The following is a 27,911-nucleotide window of genomic DNA, read 5'->3' on the forward strand; positions in this document are numbered from 1 at the left end:
ACAATATCATTCTTACCATTCCCAAGTGGGGAAGTAAGGGGTTGGGGACATAAAGAACCCAAATCAGAAACACATAATCATGGTTGAGAAGATATGCATATAGACCAGCAAGTACAAGGAGCAAGTAGGGAATGACTAGTCTTCAGAGCACAAACATCCACTTCAAAGAGTTAATAGGGAAATAATGCTTAAAATTATAATAGGGACATGGTATAGGAGTAATCATGCAGGGGTCTATTACACATGATCAGTCATGACTTAATGTTAATCAGGTACATAAGGAGACATACTAGTCGAGGGACATAAACAAGAACAAGTAAACATGCTGATTACATTTTAACATGGGAGAGCAGAACTTTAAGCATGCTGAGTAAAGCAGTAACCAAGAAGTGCAATTATACAGCATGAGCCATTAAGTCAGTGCAGAAAGAGACATGGATTGACAGACAAGGAAACACATAGACTTGAGTTTCAGAATTTGAACTAGGAGCATATCAGTTAAAGGAGAAAAGTGCAGAAAAAGCAAAGCAATCAGAATTCCACAGTCTAGCCTTGGCTTTCAGCCGACTAGACAAAGCAGTAACACAAGCAGTAGAAAAAGAAGAGAGAGTTTGAGTATAGACGTGTGTGTTCTGAAGTATTGTTCGTGTCTTGTTAATGAAAGACTTAAGGTATTTATAGCTTTGAAAAATAAGTGAAAAATAAGGTAACAAGTAAAGGTTTAACACAAATATGGAAGTAATCACAATTAGAATCCCAAATACAAGTACTTCCTTTTAATCAGGGAATTACAACTCAAACGGATACTAACAGGGATAATTAAGGAAAGAAAATCAGTTTGAGAAAAATTGATTTTTACCATATAAGGGGTACTAAAAGTACAGGGAATATGATTGAGTCTAAGTACAGAATATACTGATTTGGGGAAAGGAATCAGTGGGGGTGAAACATCACAGCAAATGAAGGAAAGGAATCAATCAACTTAAACAAACGAATAAAATTTTAGGGGTTTGTAAGAAAACCTTGCAATCAAACCGTAACTTAAGGAAATCAAGATCAATCAAGAGGGAGTCATGATTCTGCACTTCGACATATAAATAGAGAAGAACGAACAGGCGTATCAGCCATGCATGGTCAACCATATTAACAAAAGAAGCAGACTAGATGGACATAAACATGCAGAAGGGAAATGAGTAGATTAAGGACTACTCGAAGCATGGTAATCAACAAAGTCCAGTAGTTATGGAAAACACATAGAACCGGAGTGAAAAACCAACCTAACAGGTAAAGAAGGTCAGGCCAACACACAGAAACAAGTAAAGAAAGTCTTTAAACTCACAGTAATAAGTGAAGAAAAATTTTAAGAAATTAGGGTTTTAACAGAGCTGAGTTAAAAAGTGGTAAGAATTCAGAATCAGTCAAGATGAACAAACAAAAGGATCTAACCATAATGAACTCAATCGAAACAAGTATACATACAAAATAAACAAAGACAGTTCAAGAACCCCGGACAAAACCACAAAATACTTAGGGTTTTCAACACGATGAATCAGGTAGAAGAAAAACATAAACAAACCGTTTAAACACAAAAATCATATGACAATACTGAAAATCAGAGGAGAAGTCTTTTAAAAGAGGTTAAGAAAACCCTAATCTTGAAGATAAAGAGTCACTTCGAAAATATCGGGAAAACTTTTGAGAAAAACACCAAGAATATATGCAGATCTAAGGCAGATCTAAAAGAAGATGGGAAGATCTTTAAAGTTTGGGTTGGGAGAACCCAGAAAAAGTGAGAAAACTTCGAAAAGTTATTGATCTAGCCGGAAAAGCCACAGATCTTACTCAAACGTCCATAGATGGCCAGAAAATGGCATGGGAAATCATGTGAGGCGAGTGAACCGCCTTTGGTTCACTTGAGGGCCTCAAAATGATGACACGTGTTCAAAAATGAGCCATAAGGCTGATAGGTAGTGAGACCACCATGGGTTCAGGCAAGGAGATGGTCGGAGAAGGTGGGTAAACTTCATCAGAGAGGAGGGGAGGGGGGAAGGTTCTAGAGAGACCTAGAGATAGAGAGAGAGATATGAGAGTCGATTGAGTGAGGAATGAGAGGGCTTCAGGGGGGAGGGTCATTTGGTTTAATTTAGGAATGGAGAATGTGAACCGTTGATCTAAATGATCAACGGTCCAGATTAAATGGGGTAGGTGGGTCAGGCATGGCTTGGGTTTGGGCCTGGGTCCGATGGGTCTTTTAATTGGGGTTGGGGTCTATTTGATTTAGGCTAAATTCGAAAGCCAATTTTGGCTATAAGTTAAATAGTCATTTTTCCCCATTTAAATTATAAAAAATAGCAAATAATTTTCTGAAAACTATTTTAAAAGGCTAAAATGATTTATAATACATAATTAACAATTTTAAAATACAAGACCCAGTTTTATGCATATAAAACATAATTAAACTTTAAAATGACTAATATTGCAATTATGTGCAATTTAGTTTTAAAAATACTAAATTTAATTATAAAAATATGTAAAATTTAATTTAGCCATATTTTGGCATAAATATTGAAATCCAATAGAGGAATTATCAAAATAATAATCTTTGGAAATAATTATTGGGGATTTTATGGATAAAAAGGGGAAATAAATCAATTTAAAACTTTTAAAATAATGGAAAAATAATAAAATACTTGGACATGCTTATATATGCATACATATGCTATTTTTAAGGTATATTTGCATATTGAAAATATATAAGGGAAAATTGGGTATCAACAGCTGCCCCTCTTTACCCGGGAAGAATGAAAGAGTTTCCGGGTCAAGAAATAATGGCCAATTTTGACCGAGGGAAACGGTTTGAAGAGGATTTAGGCTGCACCCTGGGTTCTGAGCTGCCCACATATCCCTGGTTTTACAGGAATCAAGCCGAATGTAGTTCGGGATTCACCTGCGGAGTATGCCGATGAAGATATTTCAAGAACAGATGCAATATCTAGGGCTTGGTGAGTGATAGGTTTACGGTAATGGTTAGGTTTGATAAGGCTGGGGGAACTGGAGCGGGATCGCTCCTGCCGGGATGGCCATTGCTCGCCGGTTTACCTGCAATTAGAAAAAATACAAGCATATATTGTGCATAAATTTAAACATGATGCAAATTCCCGTCGGACCATGAATGTTGTCTTTGGACGGTGAGGATGATGTCCTTAGACAAGGATGTCCTAGGACATGAAGCATATGATAAGGGATTCGCAGGCCATGAAATGATGTTCTCAGGCTATGAGGATGGCGCCTCCGAACCATGACGCCTTTGAATAATGATATACAAAGATTGAAAGAGATCCTCAGGCTATGACATGGTGTTCTCGGGCTATAAAGATGGTTCCTTGATGCCTTCGGATGAGTTGGCGATATTTCAGCCCATGAAAGATGCAGTAGTATGATGCGGACAAGACAGAGCTTAGTCTTGTGAATTGAAGGGCAGAGCTTAGCCCGTAAGAAAAGCGAAATATATAGTGCTTGGGATAGTGCTTAGTTTCTCCGAAAATGGGAGGCAAAGCTTAGCCTCAGAAGGTAAAATGGTAGCCTTATGTAAATTGGAAGGCAGAATAGTAGCCTTATACAAGAATGCAGATGGAGACAGCGTTTAGTCTCGGAAGGCAGAATGGTAGCCTTATGCAAATTGGAAGGCAGAATAGTAGCCTTATGTAAGAATGCAGATGGAGACAACGTTTAGTCTCAGAAGACTGAATGGTAGCCTTATGCAAATTGGAAAGCAGAATAGTAGCCTTATGCAAGAATGCAGATGGAGGCAACGTTTAGTCTCGGAAGGCAGAATGGTAGCCTTATGCAAGTTGAAATGCAGATGGAGAAAGCGTTTAGTCTCAGAAGGCAGAATGGTAGCCTTATGCAAGAAATAAAATAACAAATGATAGTAGAGTTTCCTAGCTCATAGCATATTGCGACGTTGTGATTACTGGGGAGCATTGTGATATATGGGACATCACTGGTATGTGCTGCTAGCAGATGTTGGCAAGTAACGCTTGATTGCATCTGAATTGATCGACTTTCGCTAGACTTCTCCATCCATTTTTGCAAGTATGAGGGCTCGTCTTGTCAAAACCCGATAAACCATGTATGGACCCTATGAATTAGGAGAGAACTTCCCTTTGGCTTCATCTTGATGCGGAAAAATTTTCTTTAACACCAGCTACCCTGGTGTGAACTGTCTTGGCTTGACTCTCTTGTTGAAGTCTATGGACATTCTGTTCTGATAGAGTTAACCATGGTAGACTGCATTCATTTTCTTTCCGTCTATAAGGGCTAGTTGCTCATAACGACTTTTTATCCACTCTGTGTCGTCAAGCTCAGCTTCTTGTATGATCCTTAGGGAAGGAATTTCCCCTACAGCGGGGATGACAGCCTCTGTATCGTAAACCAGCATATAGAGGCAGCCCCGGTTGATGTGCGGACTATGGTGCGATACCCCAGAAGAGCAAATGATAACTTCTCGTGCCACTGTTTATGCTTCTCTATCATTTTCCTTAATATCTTTTTGATATTCTTGTTGTTGGCTTCTGCAACTCCATTCATCTGAGGCTTGTCGGCTGTGGAATTCTTATATCTGATCTTGAAGGTTTTACACATAGCTTTCATCAAGTCGCTATTGATGTTGGAGCCATTATCAGTAATAATTGACTCTGGAATTCCGAATCGCCAAAAATGTGGTCGCAGACAAAGTCTGCCATGACTTTATTAGTTACTGCTCTGTAGGACGTTGCTTCGACCCATTTGGTGAAATAGTCGATGGCTACTTAGATAAACCTGTGTCCATTGGAGGCGGTAGGCTCAATTGGTCCAATAACGTCCATTCCCCAAGCGACGAATAGCCACAGTGAGCTTGTTGTCTGAAGCTTACTTGGAGGTACCTTTATCATGTCTGCATGTATCTGACAGCGGTCGCATTTTTGGACATACTGGATGCAGTCTGTCTCCATAGTAATCCAAAAGTAACCAGCCCGGGGTATCTTCTTTGCTAAGACAAAACCGTTCATATGTGGACCGCTGGTCCCAGCATGAATTTCCTCTAGTAGCCTGGATGCTTCCTTTGCGTTGACACATCTTAATAATCCTAAACCAAGAGTCCTCTTATACAGGATTCCTCCGCTATGAAAGAATTTGTTGGACAATCTACGAAGCATGCGTTTCTGAGTATGATTTGCAAGCTCCGGGTACTCTCCTTTTGCCAAATATTCCTTGATATCATGAAACCAAGGCTTTCCGTTTGCTTCTTCTTCAACATGGGCACAGTAAGCTGGCCGATTGTGGATTTTCACTGGAATGGGATTAATGAAATTCTTGTCTGGATGTTGGAATTCTGTCTTTGTGAACATCTTTCTCAATTCTTGTACGTGATGCAGATACGGAAGTATCTTAGAGTTCTTGGTTGCCTATTCTTCTTGTACCTGATGTATAAGTAAGTCTGAATCTCCAATCACTAGCAGCTCTTGAACGTTTATGTCAATGGCCATTTTGAGCCCTAAAATGCAGGCTTTATATTCGGCCATATTGTTGGTGCAGGGGAACCCGAGTTTGGCAGACACCGGATAATGCTGATCGGTTTTTGATATTAGAACTTCTCCTATGACAACTCCTTTGAAGTTTGCTTCTCCATCGAAGAACATTCTCCAACCGTCATAGGATTCCGCAATGTCTTCTCCTATGAATGATACCTCTTCATCAGGAACATACGTTTTCAAGGGTTCGTATCCTCCATCCATGGGGTTTTCAGCAAGGTGGTCTGCTAGTGCCTGTCCCTTGATCGCTTTCTAAGTTACGTAAACAATGTCGAACTCACTCAATAGGATTTGCCACTTGGACAGCTTGCTAGTGGGCATGGGATTCTGAAAGATGTACTTCAAAGGATCCATTCTCGATATAAGATATATAGTATAGGCGCAGAAGTAATGTCTTAGCTTCTGAGCTACCCAAGTCAAAGCACAACAGGTGCGTTCCAATAGAGAGTACTATGCCTCGTACGGGGTGAACTTCTTACTGAGATAATAGATGCCTTGTTCCTTCCTTCCCATTTTATCATGCTACCCCAGAACGCAGCCGAAAGCTCTATCTGATACTGCAAGGTAGAATAATAAGGGTCTACCTAGCTCGAGCGGGACTAAGACTAGTGGTGTTGACAGGTACTCCTTGATTTTGTCGAAGGCCTTTTGGCAGTCATTGGTCTATTTGATGGCAGTGTCCTTCTTCAACATCTTAAAGATTGACTCGCAGATAACTGCAGACTATGCTATGAATCGGCTGATGTTGTTAAGCCTTCCCAAGAAACTCATCATATCCTTCTTGTTCTTTGGCGGTGGTAGTTCTTGAATGACTTTGACTTTTGATGGATCCAGTTCTATTCCTCTTCAGCTTACAATAAACCCAAGCAATTTTCTAGCAGGAACCCAAATGAGCACTTGGCGGGGTTTAGTTTCAGGTTTTACCTCCAAAGTCTATTCAAGAATTTTCCCAGATCTTCCATGTGGTTAGTGGCATTCCTGGATTTGATAATAACATCATCCATATATAACTCTATCTCTTTGTGTATCATATCATGGAAAATGGTAGTCATGACCCTCATGTAGGTGGCCCCTGCATTCTTCAGGCCGAATGGCATGTAACAGCACACTCCCCATGGCATAGTGAAAGTCGTTTTCTCAGCATCTTCCTCATCCATCCAGATCTAGTGACAGCCAGTGAAGCAATCCATGAATGACTGTGGCTCGTGCTTGGCACAATTGTCAGTCAAGATGTGTATATTTGGCAAAAAGAAGTCGTCTTTCGGACTGGACAGATTGAGATCCCGGTAATCGACAAAGACTCTGACCTTCCCATCCTTCTTTTGCACTGGCACGATGTTGGCTAACCATGTCAGGTATTCTACTACCCTGAGAACCTTAGCTTTGATCTTCTTGTTGACTTCTTCCTTGATTTTCAGACTCATATCAGGCTTGAACTTTCTGAGCTTTTTCTTTACCGGTGGACACATTGGATCGATTGGCAGCTTGTGAGCCACAATGAACGTACTTAGACCAGTCATGTCATCATACGACCAGGCGAATATGTCCTCATACTCTTTCAGAAATTCTGTGTATTCTTTCTTTTCTGATAGCGATAGGGGAATACTGATTCGTGCTTCCTTGACGTTTTCTGCATCTCCCAGGTCGACAATTTCGGTCTCGTCCAGGTTGGACTTAGTTCTGTTCTCAAAATTCTCAACTTTCTTGACAATCTCATCAGGTATGTCATCTTCTTCTGAATCCATGTCCGTTTGTTGCATTGTCTCAATGCATGTCACAGTCATTGGTTCATCAAGATAAATAATAGTAATGTTGTATGGGTAAAGTAAGGAGAGATAACAATAAATATTAATTCATAAGAAAATCAAACATGTTTAAGATAAATTGAATAACCGTTTTTGACCATCGAAGATCTTATTGCTAAAACTGAAAAATGCGAGAAGACAATCATTTAGTAAATAAAACGGTGAATAATGCTTGTTTTTGCCTTGCTACCCCGAGGCTTGTTGTGCTTTGGTTGTCCTGATGGTCCAATTCTTGAGATGTGCCCCTCTGCTCACAACCTGTATTGAAGGGCCTTCCTCCTCCTCCTCCTCCTCGAGAATAACACTGGCACTGACCTTCCCATCCTTCTTTTGCACTGGCACAATGTTGGCTAACCATGTCAGGTATTCTACTACCCTGAGAACCTTAGCTTTGATCTTCTTGTTGACTTCTTCCTTGATTTTCAGACTCATATCAGGCTTGAACTTTCTGAGCTTTTTCTTTACCGGTGGACACATTGGATCGATTGGCAGCTTGTGAGCCACAATGAACGTACTTAGACCAGTCATGTCATCATACGACCAGGCGAATATGTCCTCATACTCTTTCAGAAATTCTGTGTATTCTTTCTTTTCTGATAGCGATAGGGGAATACTGATTCGTGTTTCCTTGACGTTTTGTGCATCTCCCAGGTTGACAATTTCGGTCTCGTCCAGGTTGGACTTAGTTCTGTTCTCAAAATTCTCAACTTCCTTGACAATCTCGTCAGGTATGTCATCTTCTTCTGAATCCATGTCCATTTGTTGCATTGTCTCAATGCATGTCACAGTCATTGGTTCATCAAGATAAATAATAGTAATGTTGTATGGGTAAAGTAAGGAGAGATAACAATAAATATTAATTCATAAGAAAATCAAACATGTTTAAGATAAATTGAATAACCGTTTTTGACCATCGAAGATCTTATTGCTAAAACTGAAAAATGCGAGAAGACAATCATTTAGTAAATAAAACGGTGAATAATGCTTGTTTTTGCCTTGCTACCTCGAGGCTTGTTGTGCTTTGGTTGTCCTGATGGTCCAATTCTTGAGATGTGCCCCTCTGCTCACAACCTGTATTGAAGGGCCTTCCTCCTCCTCCTCCTCCTCGAGAATAACACTGGCACTGACCTTCCCATCCTTCTTTTGCACTGGCACGATGTTGGCTAAACATGTCAGGTATTCTACTACCCTGAGAACCTTAGCTTTGATCTTCTTGTTGACTTCTTCCTTGATTTTCAGACTCATATCAGGCTTGAACTTTCTGAGCTTTTGCTTTACCGGTGGACACATTGGATCGATTGGCAGCTTGTGAGCCACAATGAACGTACTTAGACCAGTCATGTCATCATACGACCAGGCGAATATGTCCTCATACTCTTTCAGAAATTCTTTGTATTCTTTCTTTTCTGATAGCGATAGGGGAATACTGATTCGTGCTTCCTTGACGTTTTCTGCATCTCCCAGGTCGACAATTTCGGTCTCGTCCAGGTTGGACTTAGTTCTGTTCTCAAAATTCTCAACTTCCTTGACAATCCCGTCAGGTATGTCATCTTCTTCTGAATTCATGTCCGTTTGTTGCATTGTCTCAATGCATGTCACAGTCATTGGTTCATCAAGATAAATAATAGTAATGTTGTATGGGTAAAGTAAGGAGAGATAACAAAAAATATTAATTCATAAGAAAATCAAACATGTTTAAGATAAATTGAATAACCGTTTTTGACCATCGAAGATCTTATTGCTAAAACTGAAAAATGCGAGAAGACAATCATTTAGTAAATAAAACGGTGAATAATGCTTGTTTTTGCCTTGCTACCCCGAGGCTTGTTGGGCTTTGGTTGTCCTGATGGTCCAATTCTTGAGATGTTCCCCTCTGCTCACAACCTGTATTGAAGGGCCTTCCTCCTCCTCCTCCTCCTCGAGAATAACACAACAATCCATATCACTGTCCTCTAAAAATAGGTTCTTCACTGCTGCAAGTGCTTCTTCTTCATTGGACCCATAACTAATGTCAGCCTGTTGGAAGGTCGACTCCAGATGCGGTATTGGCTGCTCTAGTGGGTAGTAAGGACCGCGCTATGGCGGCGACCAGTTATTGAATTCTTCTCAGGTGTATTCATATCCCCAACTGAAAGTAGTGCCATGTTTATTGAGTTTTATGGGTTTAGGGATTCCTTGGAGGTTCTTGCCGAGCCTTTTGCCAGGCTCGTACCCATTCCAACTTAGGATACTCTCGATTTTGCTATCCCACCATTTTTCTTTGTCGATAGCATTGACCCGCTCAATGTGGTCGATTTTACCCATTCCCTAGATCGCTGGAATGGTCTGGCGACTATATATAGGGCTGCTACAGTCGCCTTGAATGATCACTTCCTGATGATTCCATTCGAACTTCACTTCCTGATGCAGCATTGATGCTACGGCCCCAGCAGCATGAATCCATAGTCGTCCCAGCAGCAAGTTGTAAGATGCACGTAAATCTATCACCTAGAAATCAACCTCGAACCAGGTCAGTCCCATCTACAAGCATAGAATAATCTCACCAATGCTGGACCTCTGAGAACCATCGAAGGCTTTCACATTGATTGCTCCATCCTTTATCGCATGCAGTCCTTTACCCAACTTCTTGAGTGTTACCAATGGACAGATGTTAAGACTAGAACCTCCATCGATCAAGATTTTGGTAATGAAATAATCTTCGCATTGCACGGTGATGTGTAGTGCCTTTTTGTGCCCCAACCTTTTAGGTGGAAGCTCGTCCTCATGAAAGGTGATCTTGTGACTTTCCAGCACTTGTCCTACCATATTAGCCACTTCCCCAATAGTGATGTTGCTTGGTACACATGCTTCATTTAGCACCTTCAACCGAGCATTCTTGTGTGCCTCGAAACTTTGCAGCAAAGAGAGAATGGATATTTGTGATGGTGTCTTGTTTAACTGGTCAGTGACCGAATATTCCTTGGCCTGTATTTTCCTCCAAAGGTCATCCGTACCTGTCTCAATGAGGGGTGGTCGATTGGAGGCATGCTTGTGAGATTCAGCTAGATGTTCAGGGGTATAGACTCTACCAGTTCTTGTCATACCCTGGGCTGCGATAGTTTCTTCAGTCCTGACCTTGCCTTTCCTTCTCGCCTCGGCTGTATAGTCCCAGGGTACAACATTTGCATAGAACGGTGGCATGGCTGACATCACCAATGGGACCGGCGCAGCTATCCTTACTTTGAACGGATTATGTGCCTTGGGTGGAAAGACTGCAACCTCAAATGGTGTGGGTTCATTTGTTGGAGACACGAATTCAACCTCAATTGGTGCCGGTGTCTTTGCGGGTGGTGCTGCTTCAAAATCAAGAGGTATAGACATATTCACCTCAGCGTCCTCAGACGGTTGGATATGGACTATGATTGGATTGAGAGTAATTGTTGGTTTCTTTGGGTCATCACCTTTTGTGATCAATCCGATTGATCCCTCGGGATCCCAGTCATCTTCTATTTCAATCATATGGATACCTCCACCCTTATGGTCTGGTAGAGGATTGTTGCGAACGTTTGGAGTGGGTTCCTTTGCCACAATGATCTTGTTATCAATCAAACACTGTATCATGTCTTTCAAGGAGCAGCATTCATCGATGATGTGCCCTTTCATGCCTGAGTGGTATACATAGGACTTGTTTGGGTTAACCCATTGAGAAGGGTTCTTCGGGGTTGCAGCAGGGATGCGGGTGACATAACCAACAACTTTGAGCTTCTCATATAGCTGGTCAATGGGTTCAGCGATGGCGGTATATTATTTTGGAGGTTTGCGATCGAAATTAGGTCGAGGTCTAGGGATGTTTTGGCGTGCAGAGGGTGATTGGTAATGGGATGGTTGAACATTATAAGTTTAGTAGACATGAGTGGGTTGGGAGTATCTGGGTGAAGTATGTTGGAATGTAAGACGTGGAGGTGACTGATAAGTTGATGGCGAAGATTGGTATGAGGGTGAGGGTGCTTGGTAATTTGGAGTTGGCTGGTGTGTGAGCGGAGGTGTTGGGTAAGTTTGGTATTTGAAGGGAGATTTGGTCCTTTGTGCAACCATCACGGCCCCTACATCACTTTTCTTGGACAAACCACCGGACTGTAAATCCTTATTTGTAGCTTGCAAAGCTTCGAAATTTGTAACCATACCACTTTTGATACCTTCTTCAATTCTTTCACCCAACTTGATAATGTTGGAGAACTTGTGGTTCTCAATCACCATCAACCTCTCATAGTACTATGGGTCCTAGGCCCGGACAAAGAACTTGTTCATTTGCTCCTCTTCTAAGGCGGGTCTGACCTTAGAATCTTTGGACCTCCGGCGAGTAGCATACTCGCAAAACGTCTCTATGGGCTTCTTCTTAAAATTCTGAATATAGAACATGTCTGGTGCGTTCTGTGTATTAAACCTAAATCGGTCCATAAAGTCGGACGTCATGCCTACCCAGCTTTACCACTTCTTGGGATCTTGGTTGATGTACCAAGATAATGCATCTCCCTTCAAACTCCTCATGAACAGCTTCATGCGGATTCTTTCATCCTTCCCTACTCCAACTAGCTTGTCGCAATATGTCCTCAGATGTACCTTTGGATCACCTGTACCATCAAACATTTTGAACTTAGGAGGTTTGTACCCCTCAGGCAGTTCGACATCTGGATGTATGCAAAGATCCTCATAGTTTAGCCCCTCAATTCCCTTTCTTCCCTCAACGCCCTGGATCCGGCTGGTCAGTTTCTTAAGCTCCTCGGCCAGGTTATCCTTTTCGTCACACCCAGGTGTGCATGAGATAGGTTGGGTGGAGTGTGACATGGTCTACATATAGATGAGATTGTTATAATGGCCTGGTGTATGGGTGTGGAAATGGTCGTTTGTGGAGGTCTGAGGTTCTGGGATGAGTAGTGGAGTGTTGTTTACGGTGCAGGTGTTGCATTGGTTCTTTGGTGGAGCTGCGTGATGGTGAGGTGCAGGATGATTCTGTTGTTTTGGGATATTTTGAGGAGGTGTAGGGTTTTGAGTGTTAGGGAAGTTAATATCTGGGGTGCTGAGGGAAAATGTCAGGTTTGCCAGATTCCGAACCTGATCGACCACTTCCTGGAATTTCAATAGTTTCTATTCAAGTTGTGACACATTCTCGTTAGGAACCCGAGTACCCTGGCCATCAGTGGCCTCTACCCGTTCAACTGTGTTCTCCTTCCTAATGTTATTCAAGTCTTCCATTTTTCCTTTGTTCTTGCCTTTAATTGGACTGAGAGGAGGAGTGGGTGGAGGGCCCCTGGATATTGCGAAATACGATGATGATGCCAGAATGCACGAACTAACCTTTGGGGAGGGGAATAATAAAACAAAAACAAAAATAAAAAAAAGGTAATCAAGCCAGTGAGGGTTATAAAATGTGTGAGCACGTGACTTTTGCCCTACGTGAATTACTCCCATAAATTCAAGAAAAATAAATTTTTTCCATTATTTGTAATTTCGTGAATTTTTGTAGCATTTTTGTTAATTGTTTGCATTTGTCTGTGCATGTTTAATTATATTTTTAATTCATGAAAATATAAAAAAACATTGCATTTGCATTTAGAATTTAATTTTATATTTTTGGGTTAATTAGCAATTTAGTTGTCTTATAAAAATTATTAAAATCACAAAAAATGACTCATTTTTGCATTTTTAACTTTTTAACTTTAAATTTTGTAGTTTCTTTTAATTTGAAAATTAGTTAATTGATGTAAATATTATGTTGAGTAATTAGTTTAATTTGGGAAATTAGTTTAGTTTAAGAGTTAATTTAGGATTTAAATTAATTAAGAAAAAAACAAAGGAAAATTGAATTTGAAATTGAAAAAAAAAGAAAGGAAATAAAAGAGTCTGACTTTTGGGCTTTCAATTAAATTTCCCAGGCCCAAACATTTTTTTGCTCAATACCCGGTCGAATTAGGCCCAAACCCGTTGTTTTACCCGGTCCACCTACTCAGATAACCAAACGACCCCGTTTGCCACGCTTTCGATCTGAGCCATTGATCTCGTTTGATCAGACGGCTAGGAACACGACCCCCACTCAGTATATAACTGTCCGAAATAGCCCCACCCCCTCAGAACCCCCCTCTCAATACTCATCGTCTCTTATCCCAGGAACCCTAGAGACGCCGCCCTTGAATTCTCCACTCGCCGGCCGGCGCCGCCACCTCTAACCTTCCCCAAATTAACACCCCAAAACCCTCTCACCCTCCTCAGTCCAAATCTCAACATAACTTCTCTCGAATTCCTCCACAAGTGTTCGAATTTCAAATCTGAGTTTGAAGCCCTAAAACCCAAATCCAACTCCCTTTGATTTTGTGGCATGCATCGACCTAGGCCTTTGGTCTTCTAGTTTTGATGTTTGATTCAACGCGAATTGATGCTGTTCATTTGTTCTTGACAAAGAACAAGTGATTAGCATCAATTTCATTTAAATCAAGATGTCCAATGTTATTTCGGGTTTACTGGGTAAGTTTTTTTTTCTGTCCGAATTTGTTTACTTCACCTCTTATTCCTCTTCTTTTCTTCTCCCTTCTTTAGTTAGTTTTCTTGCTTTGACTGAAATTCGAGCAAGGTTCTGAACTTAGGTTTTCCCTTTATATTAAATTTTGTGTTCGTATTAGTGCTATTTGTTGTTCAGTTTTCTTTTCGAGTTTTAAAAGTCTATTTTCTGATTTTGTTGATGTCATGCTTGAACCTCTGATTTTGCCTTTTGTTTTAGTTTCATAAGTCGTTTCGATTTAATAACCTAATTCATTCTATGCTTATTTATGTTATTAATCAGTCATGTAGTTAAATTTTAGTTTTCAAATCATATAAATGTTTGTTTTCTTCTGATCTTGGTAAAATCACAGAATCTAGTTTGGATCAGTTGTTGTTTGGGATTTGGGTCATTTCTAACCCATGGGCAAGAGGAGCTCGTTCATTTGGGTTTAATTCACTGGGTCAACTTGACCCATGTGGTAGGTTGGGGTAAAAATATTGGGTTTACAGATTAGTTTAGGGGTTTTAGGTTGGAGAATCTTTGGTAAATGATTTAGAAAGTTGCATAAAAGGTAGGATTGGGGCTGTGTTGAAAAGCTAATTTTTAAACTAAGGGTATAAGAGGAAAAATGAAAATTCAAAAAGGACTAAGGGGCAAAGTTTGAATTATTTCTGTTGCCCTAAGGCTTGCCTATAAAGGCATTGTTTCTTCACTAACAAGGGGAAATTTTGAGAAACTAAAAAAACACTGAAAAGTTTTCAAACAACTGAGCTAAAAAGAACTCCAAAACTCCCGCATTTTGGTAGAAATTTGATCTAATTCTGCAATTAGTCTTTCAATTCTGAAACTTTCAAAGGATTTCTAACTTATTTTGGATTCAAAGATGGTCTAAAGGCTGTTGATCATTGCTCCATTGCTGGTTTTGAGCTGATTCTGCCGTTGCTTCCCCTTTGTTGAGTTACTACTGTTGCTGCTTCATAACTTCAGGCTTTTGTGTTGTTTACTTGCTGTACTCAGGTACACATCTCTGATTCTGAATATATAAAATTGGATCATTTGGCTTGAAGAAATGAAGATCTTCGCATTTACTCGATGTTTTTTTCCTTGTCTTTTCCCCAACTTGTTAATTCATTTCTTCTATTTTAGTATACTTAAAAGTGACGTTATTCCATGAACATTTGGGACTTATGCTGAGAGTTGTACTTGGACTTTTATATGTGCTTGTAATTTCAGCCTTGTTTTGAATACGTTCTCTTGAATTTTGGATAGTTATACAGTCATGCATGAGCTAAATGTGAGATAGTTAATACCGTTGTTAGGTTTTTCTTTTGAGTCAGGTGTTGTATTCTTTGTGCTATTCGATTTCAGTTTACTTCTTCACAAATGATTAAGTAATTGATTTAGTCTTTTCCGAGTTCATGCTGAAAGGTTTACCCTTCTTTTCTGGAATATATAGTTGAAGCAATTTGACTTGCTTTGGAATATGGAAAAGGCTTAGGAGTCTATTATTGGCATTGGGTATTAAGTCATGTGGAGAATCATTTTTTTAAAACATTTTAGATGACTTTGTTCAAGCTTGATACTGATTTTCAGACTTAAGATTTAATCATGAAAATTTCGTTAGTCTGTTTTTCCTTACAAAAGTTTGGTTTAGCATTTTGTTCTTACAGTAATATAGGTTAGGTAGTAAATGGATGGTTTGAGTTTCAATGTTGATTGGTGGGTCACAAACAAAGCTTATGAGTTAAATAATTGTACATGAGTTATGGTTATATTTTTATCGTAGAATGGCACTAGAATATATTCTGCGTTTGCTTTAAAGTTGCAGGAATTGCTCATGTTTTGGTTTAGTCCTCATTTTCCTGAAAAATTGTAGTTGGGTTTCGATTGGTTGAAATGAACTGCAACTGGGCTTTCGTGCTGGACCAGTCATGCCTGAATCCCTTCGCTGAATTCTGTATGCATCATGGGCTTCCTGAAGGCCCAGTTCTGTTCCATGTTATGGCATGGTAGCCTATAATGGGCTATTGGGATAGCTGTCAGCCCAAGTTTTTAGCCATAGGCTCGATTCCTTTTAGTACAAACCCATTAATTGTTAAGTTAAGCTTGAACATTAGTCTAAATTAATTAGAATACTTTTAAGTCTTCCTTAATTAATTAGTTTCTTAAAATTAGTTTGAGGTGTGCTATATTAGTCAAACATATAATTTATGGCTCTCAAAATTAAATTTAGAAACCTTTTTGTTAGAATAATTGGTGGTGTGCCATGCCAAACAAAATCTCAAAACTCATGGCCCTCACTTAATTAATTTTAACCCTTTAGAAATCGAGGTGTGCCATTTAGTTGAACTTTCCATGGTCCTCGCAAACTTGAAAGCGCATAGTTGCTTTAGGCTCGTTATTTTAAAATTAACTTCCTAAACTCGGGTGTGCATTTCATGTGACCCAACTCCAATTTCCAATAAGGTTAAATAAAACGTGTCGTGAATCACGGGTGCATTTTATGTAGCATGGTGCAATGTGTTCTAAATAAACTTGAAATAATTCCTTACAATATTAAAAGCGGTTTTAATGTAAAAAATGCACGTAGGTTTAAAAGTGTTTTAAAATCAGATAATTAGGCCAATAATAATAGTTGAGCGACCGTGCTAGAACCACGGAACCCGGAAATGCTTAACACCTTCCCCCGGGTTAACAGAATTTCTTGCCCAGATTTTTGTGTTCGCGGACTATAAAACAGAGTCAATCTTTCTTCGATTCGGGATTTGAACTAGTGACTTGGGACACCATAAATTATCCCAAGTGTAGACTCTGAATTTTAAATAAATAATCCCGTCTCGATTGACACTTAAATTGGAAAAACTTCCTTATACCCTTCCGGGGGTAGTAAAAAGGAGGTGTGACAGCTCTGGCGACTTTGCTAGGGATAAGAACCTAGAATCTCTGGTTCAGGGTTCAAGAATTCGAGATTCGAATAATTGTTATATTTGTTTTTATTTATTATCTGGTTTTATTCACATGTTTGGGCCTAATGTGCTAAATGTTGCTTTTTACCACTTTGATATTGTTGAACTGTATATAAATTATTACGAATCCCTCGTCTCTCTGAGTCTTCTAATCATCTGGGTCGTGTGCACTTCATGTGACTTCTCTTCTGTTAGAGTCATTCAAATTTAGAACGAGGTTCGGACAAGTTGCAAAGCCGGTGAAGCTTCTGTATTCCCGATACGCTGCCCCCACGGCTCGAGCTATCCGCTCGGATAAGCCAAGTCTAGAACAATACACCCAGGTTTCAAACCTAGTATAACATAACCTCATGTCGGATCCCTAGTAGGAACGCTTGTCTGCATCATGTGCATTTTGACTTTGGGGACTCAACACAGGGGTTGAGTCCGTCTAGGACTGGTGCACCTGAAATCAAAAGACCATCCTGGTGCATTTTGCTTGCTACTTGCGCATTTATTTTGATTCGGAATACATGTTGACCGACTTCTATAATAAGGGAATAATTGAGAAAAACCAAATTGAGGTGAGAGAGAAGAAATTACCCGCCTGTGGAAAACCTGGTGTCCAAAATACCCCGAAACTCTGTCGAAATTTTCTGAAAAGTAGCTGTTTCAAAAAGTATGTGTTTTCTGTTGCATCAAAATCGGCCGAACTATGCAAGTTTGATTCTCACCGGATGTGGGATATGTAGGCAACCCTCATCGGGTCCAACTACTTTGCAAAAATAACCCAAAACAAAAATGTGAAGTGTCTTGTTTTGTCATAAATAAATTAGGTGGCGCCATTCTTGTCCAAAATAGCCAAAAATGCCCCAAAAGGCACCAGAAGGCTGTTTTTGCAAGAATAGCCACCTAGGGTCCTTTTTCAAAATTTTGGTTGGTTAACAAAAACAGACCTAAAATTGTTTTAGTATTATCTTGAGGTGCTGAAGGGTTGTATTTGCAAGAATGTTTTGTTTTAAATTTTGTGAAAATGAGTGTTTTTCTCTTGAGTCAAAGTAAATCACAGTCTTTAATCAATCACCTTAAATAAATGTGCAGGATGAGCACAACTAAAAATGAACCTTTCGCAGTCCGCAAGGAAATCCCGTTAGAGCTACATATGTGGTGGCATGATTTGAGGGAAGTTAACAGAAAAATTGTGATAAAAGCTTTGGGTAGTCTTGTTAGGCTTCTGAAGATTAAGCTGAGGAAGGATATAATATAGGCCTTGATACCCTTTTGGGACCCAGCACATAATGTGTTCCACTTTGCTGATTTTGAGCTAACTCCTACGCTTGAGGAAATAGCGGGCCACGCTGGTTTAAATGGGAATCTTAGAAATCAATACCCGGTGGCACCTAGGACAATGACTCCTCATAAGTTTCTGGACCTGCTAAGCATCAGCCGGGAAGTTCAAGACATGAATTTAGCTCAGGGGTTCTGCACATTCTATTTCTTATACCGATGTTACAGGAATCCCCGCGGTTTTGAGATGCCAGATACTGGTCTTATTCACTCAGGAAACAAAGATAAGTGGGAAACTTGGCGAGGATTGGCCTTTATAGTAGCATTCATGGGGGTCTTGATTTGTCCCAAAAAAGATGGAAATATAGAGTTGGGGCTTGTGGGATAGCCGACTTCATGACTAAAAAGGCAAATGACACCATTGTACCGATGATCTTGGTAGAGATTTACTGAGCTCTAACCGTCTGCCGAGAAGGGGGAAAGTTTTTTGAAGGATGAAATATGCTTTTACAACTCTGGATGGAGGAACACCTTTGCCAGCGTCCGGGGTATATGAATCGTGGCATGACCGGTCTTGAATGCATTGAAAAATATGAACAATGGGTGGAGGGTTGTGAGTTCTCAGACTGTACGGAAGCATGGTATGCGCACTTGAGCTCCTTGACTATAAACAAGATTGAATGGACATTCGGGTGGCTCTCGGTTAGTGAAGTCATTTATATGTCGGTCGAGGTATGTTTTCTTCTATTGATGGGTCTCTGTCAGTTAGGCAGATACCAGACCATCCCACATGATGAGGACTTGAGTCGGTAGGTTATCGAATTAGAACCAAAAGCTGCTTTTCCCGAAGAAAGGGTGCATCGAATTTGGCATCAATGCAGGTTTTTAGAGCCTAAAACTCAGGTGCAAGATCTATCCAAAGGCGAGTTGGAGCCTAGTTACACAGCTTGGTACGGTAAAAAGTCCCAGGCCCATCAAGAGCCCGAACGGCCCACAAAAAGGTCCCATGTCCAACAATTCACTGATGGAGCACATGAGTAATGGGATTGGTTGGCAAAATAGGCAAACTACAAAGCCACCATAAGCAAATTGGAGGGGAAGATCCGGGATCTTAAGTTTGACAAAAGTGTACAGGCCACCGCGGATGAGGGCGAGAAGAAAAAGCTAGCCAAAGAAAATGACGCCCTTCGAGCCCAAATTCGGGAAATGAAAATAGCAGGCAAAAACCCCGCCAGAAGTGCAAAAGATGAAAAACTTATAGACAACCTCAGGCGGAAGGTGGGTGAGTATGGTTTTGATCTGAACAAGACAGAGGGTGAACTAGCAAGTGCCCGAACAAAATTGGCTAAGAATGCCGAGGAACGAGCGTGCTTGGTTAAACAACTAAAAGAGAAATATGACAACGAGGTCATGAAGTTGAAGAAAAAGATCACTATACTTGAGAACAAAATGGCCAAGCAGGCAAAAGATTTCAAAGCAGAAAGAGAACACTATTATGCATCGATGTCGCAGTTCGAAAAAGATCTGCAACAACTTCAAGAACAAAATCATACAACTGAACAAATTTTGGAAGCTAGGATCCAGCAGATTGGGCGTTTGTTGCAAGAGAAGGGCATCATAAGAGAAAGGGTCAGAAGGATCGCCGACTACATCACAATGAAATGCAGTGAGTGTGAGGACATGACCAGATCCATGTTCTTCACCACTGTAATGATCTTTGCCCGCCAGATAATGGAGGATCTCTATCATTTCCAAGGGTATTTGGCGCATAGGCCCGTGGCGAGATAGACTGATGTCCCACGGGTCCCCATAGCAGTTGAGGCATTAATGTATTCATGATTTTTATTCGAGTTTGTATTATCGTCTTTCTGTTGGAGTCTGTTAGTCTATTTTCGAGTCTGTATTTTCATCTTTCTGTTGGAGTCTGTTAGTTCCCCTTTTCGAGTTTGTTAGTTTTTATGATTAAAGTCGGTAGGATTAGTCGTTGTAATCAAAACATTTTATTTTATGAAAAATTGAAAACCTCAAAATATTTTTATTATTTCATTTTATTTATTTATTTATTTTTACACTTACTCCCCAGAATTACCCTTGGTCTGATTCATGTGGCGTCATGATACATAGACAATCTCTATAGGATTTGATCATAACCAAAAGAAAAAAAAAGAAAAAAAAAAGAAAAAAAGAGAGAAAAGGAAAAAAAGAAGAAAAAATAAAGAAGAAGAAAAAAAGAGAGAGAAAACAAGAAACGGTGGGAAGGAAACAATGGCAAAACAAGAGAGCAAAATGAGGGAATAAAGAACAACGAGAAATCAAGCAAAGAAAGGCAGGAGTGGAAAAGAGAGAAGTTGCAAAATGGAAATTAGGGAAAGCCGAGATGACGCAAGCAACCAATCAAATGCATAATAGAAATGGTTAACTATTTAGGTGCATTGCATCCTCAATGTACGGTTGCCTATCTGTTAAGCTCTAATCACTAACAGGTTTGTTGTTGAAAGCCAGTACAGGTAGGTGGTTAGTTTGTTTGGCATTCTGGCAACTCATCCGTACAACACTAGGTCCAAAAACAAGTTGATCATGGCTAACGAGGAACTGGATGCAAGTGTTATTGATCCGGCGAGAGAGGTTGAAGAGTCTGATGTTAATCTGAAAGAGGAGTTTTATAAGCTGAAATAACAGATGGTAGAGATGTACCAGGCATGGGTAAAAGGGCATCCACCACCATCTTACCCCGCCAACCCTACTTTCCTCCCACCGTTGGCTCAATCCCAGGACCTCCCACTGTTGATTCATCTCCAGGCTTTCCCATTTACCACCACTACCAAGGCACCACTTCCCAAACACCACAGGCTTCGCCACCCAATCCAATTCCATACCTTCCTCCACCAGCCACCCCTGTTTTCATGGCACCCCACCCGCTACACCCCACCGATCCTCCAGTGAGCCTTTATTCCAGACCCAAGATAACCAATACTATCCCCCGGAGCCTACTTTCAAGGCCCCAGAACCTTACTCCTACACCCCTCGTTTCGACCTCCCTGTTGAGATTGAGAAACCACCTAAAAATCCAGAACAGGAGGAGATGTTCAGGAAGGTTAAAAGCCTGGAACAGTCATTCAGAAACATGCAGGGATTGGGAGGCCCGATGAGCGTAGCCTACAAAGATTTGTGTCTATTTCCGATGTTCAACTGCCAGTGGGATTTAAGATGCCCAAATTTGATCTATATGACGGGCAAGGAGACCCAGTGGCCCATTTGAGGGGATTCTACAGTAAAATGAGAGGAGCCGGTGGGAAGAAGAGCTGTTTATGGCATACTTTAGCTTGAGTCTGAGCAGCGTGGTGTTGGAGTGGTACACTCATTAGGATCACATCAGATGGTATACATGGGATGATTTGGCTTAAGCATTCGCTTGTCATTTCCAATATAACCTCGATATTGTTCCAGATCGTTTGTATCTGACTAAGATTGAGAAGAAGCGTAGTGAAAGTTTCAGGGAGTATGATTTTTGTTGGAGAGAACAAGCGGCAAGGGTTGACCCTCCGATGAAAGAGAGCGAAATGGTGGATTATTTTCTGCAGGCCCTAAAGCCCACTTACTACGACTATCTGTTATTAGCCATAGGCAAGTCCTTCAACGAGGTAGTGAAGATGGGTGGCATGGTGGAAGAAGGGCTTAAATCAAACAAAATCATGAGTTACTCGGCTATTAAGGCAACTATCCAAGCCATTCAGAATGGTACTAGGGGAGTAATCGGAAAGAAGAAGAAAGAAGATGTGGCAACAATTGATTCGGGATCATGGTTTGGACATAGGGGCCCGTCACACCATTATACTCAGCCTCGACTCTACAACCAAACCCATACCCAAACCCCATATAATCTACCCCAACACTATTTCCCATCACCGGACCCTCATTTTTCTGTCCACCATGCCCAAACATACACTCAACCTCCTGCCCACGCACAATGGCATGCGCCAACCCCACAAAACGCCTACCTAGCTCCACAAAATGCTTACCCACTCGCACGAGCCTACCTAAACCCCGTCGGCCTAGGTTTTCATCCCAATCAAGAATTTAAGAACGAGAGGTTGCAGCAGAAGAAGACCTTCACTCCATTGGGAGAGTCCTATACTAGTTTGTTCCACATGCTGAGGCAAATGGATATGCTGAGGCCAATTGAGTCGAAATTGTCAAACCCTCCTCCAAAGAATCTTGATTACTCTGTAAGCTGTGAATATTATTCTTGTACTCCGGGGCATGATACGGAGAAATGCTGGCACTTGAAAAATGCTATCCAGGAGCTCATTGACACAAACTGGATTAAAGTCCAAATCTCGAGGCACCCAACATCAATCAGAACCCATTACCAACCCATCAGGAGACAAACATGATCGAGATAGTACATAAGGGAGGGGAGCCCAAAAAGCCCTCATAGACCGTCATGATGATTTGGTCCAGTCAGGTCATGCCAGTTAAAAAACCAACGGTTGAAGAATCAGTGAATAAGTTGAGTGGGGCAAATGGTGAACCATCTGCGGTAGTCAAGAAAGGGCACCCAAGTGATGCTGCAGCAAAACAGGAAAAGTCAAAAGTGGTTGTGCCAGGAGTGGCAAACAAGCCTATCATAATTGTAGAGGGTACCCGCACGAATCCTGTCATCATCAAGCCTGTAACCCAGTTGCCGATAGTCAACAACAAGACTATACTATGGAGCTATGAATGGGTGATAGTGACTTACAAAGGTAAGGAAGTGAAAGAAGAAGTCAATAAGGCCCACGGATTAACTTGTTTGGGGAGATGCTTTGCTCCGGAAGAGTTAAGGAAAGCTAAAACCTCCAAAGATAACCCAGTTCTAGTGAAGAAAGAGATAACTGAAGAAGAGGCGGAGGGGTTTATGAGAAAAATAAAGGTACAAGACTATTCCATTGTGGAGAGTTGAGAAAGACGCCTGCTCAGATTTCATTGCTGTCATTGTTAATCCACTCAGATGAGCATCGTCGGGCCCTGAAGAAAATTCTGAATGAGGCTCATGTTCCCGACAAAATTTCAGTAAACCATATGGAAAAGATCGCCAACTAAATATTTGAGGTGAAACGGTTCAGTTTCTCTGATTATGAGTTGCATATGGAAGGTACTGAGCACAACAGAGCTATCTATCTCACAGTAACATGTGATGATTCTGTGGTTACCAGGGTATTGGTTGACAATGGTTCCAGTGCAAACATTTGCCCTCTCTCTACTCTGAACAAATTGAAGGTGAATGATGAGAGGATTCACCAGAACAACATCTGCGTTCGGGGATTTGATGGTGGGAGGAAAGATTCAGTTGGTGATATAGAGCTCGAGTTGACAAGAAGACCGGTGGAATTCATCATGGAGTTCCAGGTGCTGGACGTAGCCGTCTCTTACAATTTGCTGCTAGGTCGACCTTGGATTCATGCCGCCAAAGCAGTCCCGTCCACTCTGCACTAGATGGTTAAGTTCGAATGGGACAGACAAGAGATCGTCGTGCATGGTGAAGATAAATTGTGTGCTCACAGTGATGCCGTTGTCCCATTCATTGAGGTTGAAGATGACAAAGGGCCTTGGGTCTACCAAGTTTTTGAAACAGTGTCGGTGGAGAAGGTTCCAGAAGGGAAATATGTTTCAACCCCAAAGATAACCTCCGCATCAGTCATGGTGGCCTTTAAAATATTGAAAAATGGCTTTGTGCCTAGTAAAGGTCTGGGTGCATCTCTGCAGATATCATACTTCCAGTGTCCCTCCCTAAAAACTTGGGTACACTTGGTTTGGTATTCAAACCCACAGTCGCAGATGTGAAAAGGGCTAAAAAGTTGAAACAGAGGGCGTGGGCACTTCCAAAGCCTATCCCACGTCTCTCCAGGTCGTTTGTCAAGTCCATTGCCAGGAAACGCCCAATGACAATAGTTCCCAATTCTGTGGTTGGAATTGATAAAGAGTTAATTGAAAGGTTCGAGAGGTTGTTTGACAATGTGAACATGGTGGAAATTGGAGAAGGTTCTAGCAAAGCAGATGTGCAGTTTGTTGGGCCTAATGCAAAGCTTAACAATTGGGAGGCTACTCCTCTCCCTACCCGGAAGGAGTTTTGGTAGTTTGCTTTGATTTTCTTTCCGTTTATTTGGATTATTCTAGGGTTGTAATTCAGATTCTATGTTCCGGTCATTTGGATGTATAAACCATGTTATCTTTTATTTTCAAAGAAATGCAATTTCCCTTTTCCATCATTCCTGATAGTTTTATTTTTGTTTTTCTTTTCTTCCCTGTACAGTTCTTTTAGCTGGTTTAAATGACATGACATGCATGAGGAATCTTTGGCCCAATCTTAAAACTCAATGTAATTCTGAAATAATAATCCAAGAAATAGAGTGTGATGATGAATCAGAATATGATGAGGATGAGGCCTTTGAAGAGATTAGTAAAGAACTAAGTCATTTTGAGGAAAAACCCAAGCCTAACCTGAATGATACGGAAGCAATCAATTTAGGGGATCCAAATAATGTTAGAGAAACTAAGATAAGTGTCCATCTTGAACCGCAAATCAGGGAAGAAATAATGAAAACACTGTTTGAATATAAAGATATTTTTGCATGGTCATATGACGACATGCCGGATCTAAGCACTGATTTAGTGGTTCACAAATTGCACACTGACCCGGCATTTCCTCCCGTCAAACATAAGTTGAGAAAATTAAAAACTGACATGAGTGTGAAGATTAAAGAGGAGGTCACAAAGCAGTTTGATGCAAAGGTCACGCGGTATCCCACGTGGTTAGCCAATATTGTGCCTGTGCCAAAGAAAGATGGTAACATCATAGTGTGTGTTGATTACCGTGATCTCAACAAGGCAAGTCCAAAGGACAACTTCCCACTACCAAATATCCATATTTTGATCAATAATTGTGCCAAGCATAAGATTGGGTCTTTTGTGGATTGCTATGTGGCGTATCATCAGATTTTAATGAACGAGGAAGATGTAGAAAATACGACATTCATCACACCGTGGGGAACCTATTGCTACCGGGTAATGCCATTCAGTTTGGAAAATGCTAGGGCAACTTACACGAGGGCAATGACGACCATATTCCATGACATGACACACAAGGGGATCGAGGTCTACGTGGATGATGTGATCATAAAGTCCAGGAAGCAGTCTGACCACGTTAGAGATTTGAGGAAATTTTTCCAGAGGCTTCGCAGGTACAATCTTAAGCTTAACCCCGCCAAGTGCACATTTGGTGTTCCATCTGGAAAACTGCTGAGATTCACAGTTAGCCGTTGAGGCATTGAATTGGACCCGTCAAAGATCAAATATATCCAAGAATTGCCACCTCCAAGGAACAAGACTGAGGTGATGAGTCTGTTAGGGAGGCTGAACTACATCATCAGATTTATTGCTCAGATCACGACAACTTGTGAGCCTATCTTCAAGCTGTTGAAGAAGGATGATGCGGTCAAGTGGACAGATGAGTGTCAGGAAGCATTTGATAAGATAAAGGGGTACTTGTCAAACCCACCTGTGTTGGTCCCACCAGAACCGGGAAAACCTTTGATTCTGTATTTGACGGTCTTGGATAAATCATTTGGTTGTGTGTTGGATCAACATGACATCACTGGAAGGAATGAGCAAGCCATCTATTATCACAGCAAGAAGTTCACATCTTATGAGGTTAAGTACACTCACCTTGAAAGGACATGTTGTGACCTAACTTGGGTAGCATAGACGTTGAACCATTACTTGTCATCCTACACCACTTATCTCATCTCTTACCTGGATCCTTTGAAGTATATCTTTCAGAAGCCCATGCCCACAGGAGGCTCACAAAGTGGCATATATTGCGCACAAAGTTTGACATCGTATGTGTGACTCGGACGACGATGAAGGCCCAAGCATTAGATGATCATTTTGGTCGAGAACTCGGTCAATGATGAGTATGAACCATTGAGAACTTACTTTCCTGATGAAGAGGTGATGCATATTGATGAGGTGGAACAGGTTGAAAAGCCAGGTTGGAAACTTTTCTTTGATGGAGTTGCTAACATGAAAGGCATTGGGATAAGAGTTTTACTCATTTCTGAATTAGGGCATCACTACCCTGTTACGGCTCAGCTTTATTTCTACTATACCAACAACATGACTGAGTACGAGGCATGCATTTTGGGTTTGCGGTTAACTGTAGACATGGGTGTCCAGGAAGTCTTGGTCTTGGGAAACTTGGACCTTCTGGTGCACCAGATTCAAGGAGAATGGGAAACATGGGATTTAATGCTCATCCGTACCGATAATGTTTGCATGATCTTTGTCCACGGTTTCAATCAGTAGAGTTCAGGCATATTTCAAGGATCCATAATGAGGTTGTCGATGCTTTGGATACTTTGGCATCAATGTTGCACCATCCGGACAAAGCTTATGTTGACATTTTGCATATTCAAGTCCGTGATCAGTATGCCTACTATAACATGGTGGAAGAAGAACTTGATGGTGAGTCATGGTTCCACGACATCAGGGAGTACATCAGAATAGGGGTATATCCGATACAGGCCACGGGGGATCAAAAGAGAACAATCCGACATTTGGCAAGTGAGTTTTTCCTCAGTAGAGGAGTTTTGTACAAAAGGACTCCAGATCTTGGTTTGTTAAGATGTATAGAGGCTAGACAAGAATCAACTATCATGACCGAAGTACATTCCGGGGTTTGCAGGCTGCATATGAGTGGGTATGTTCTGGCAAAGAAGATTCTCCGAGCAGGTTATTACTGGCTCACCATGGAGAGAGATTGCATCAGTTTTTGTGCGTAAGTGTCATCAATGCCAAGTACATGGAGATTTGATTCATTCCCCGCCATCTGAATTACAGACAATGTCCGTACCATGGCCCTTTGTTGCTTGGGGTATGGATGTCATCGGACCAATCGAGCCAGCAACATCCAGTGGGCACATGTTCATCTGGTGGCCATTGACTATTTCACTAAGTGGGTTGAAGCCAAAACTTTCATTTCTGTGACCAAGAAGGCAGTGGTTGATTTTGTTCATTCAAACATCATTTGTGGGTTCGGGATCCCAAAGGTGATCATCACAGATAATGGTGCTAATATCAATAGTTATTTAATGAAAGAGGTATGTCAACAATTTAAGATTACGCATCGCAATTCCACCCCATATCGTCCCAAGGCGAATGGAGCAGTCGAGGCAGCCAACAAGAACATAAAGAAGATACTTCGGAAAATAGTGCAAGGATCCAGGCAATGGCATGAGAAATTGCCCTTTGCATTGCTGGGTTATCGCACTACTATTCGTACTTTAGTAGGTGCAACTCCTTACTTGTTGGTATATGGCATAGAAGCACTGATACCCACGGAAGTTGAAATCCCATCCATCCGTATTGTTGCTGAAGCCGACATTGATGATGATGAGTGGGTCAAAACCCGCCTGGAGCAATTGAGTTTGATCGATGAGAAAAGATTGTCAGTAGTGTGTCATGGCCAGTTGTATCAAAAGAGAATGGCAAGAGCATCCAACAAGAAGGTGCGTCTCCAAAAATTTGAAGCGGGCCAGCAAGTATTGAAACGCATCCTTCCACATCAGGTTGAAGCAAAAGGCAAGTTTGCCCCAAATTGGCTGGGGTCATTCATTGTAACAAGAGTGTTGTCCAATGGTGCATTGTATTTAACTGACATAGAAGGCAAATGTGTAGACATGGCTATTAATTCTAATGTAGTCAAAAGATATTATGTATGATTTCTTTGATTTAAATTGTGTTTGTTTCT

The 27,911-nt window shown here is 41.0% G+C and overlaps 2 protein-coding genes across 2 annotated transcripts; both read left to right on the forward strand.

Moving 5' to 3' along the window:
- The first annotated feature begins 18,245 nt into the window (after positions 1–18,245).
- Positions 18,246–20,800, forward strand: LOC138881522 (uncharacterized). The gene is made up of 4 exons (XM_070161756.1): positions 18,246–18,458; positions 19,187–19,881; positions 20,608–20,631; positions 20,683–20,800. The coding sequence occupies exons 1-4, from the start codon at positions 18,246–18,248 to the stop codon at positions 20,798–20,800; spliced, it is 1,050 nt and encodes a 349-aa protein (XP_070017857.1).
- Positions 20,801–26,529: 5,729 nt separating this feature from the next.
- Positions 26,530–26,943, forward strand: LOC138881523 (uncharacterized). Its single transcript, XM_070161757.1, has one exon. The coding sequence runs from the start codon at positions 26,530–26,532 to the stop codon at positions 26,941–26,943; it is 414 nt and encodes a 137-aa protein (XP_070017858.1).
- The last annotated feature ends 968 nt before the right edge of the window (positions 26,944–27,911 follow it).

This window comes from Nicotiana sylvestris, chromosome 11, assembly GCF_000393655.2.
Source record: "Nicotiana sylvestris chromosome 11, ASM39365v2, whole genome shotgun sequence".
Lineage (NCBI taxonomy): Eukaryota > Viridiplantae > Streptophyta > Magnoliopsida > Solanales > Solanaceae > Nicotiana > Nicotiana sylvestris.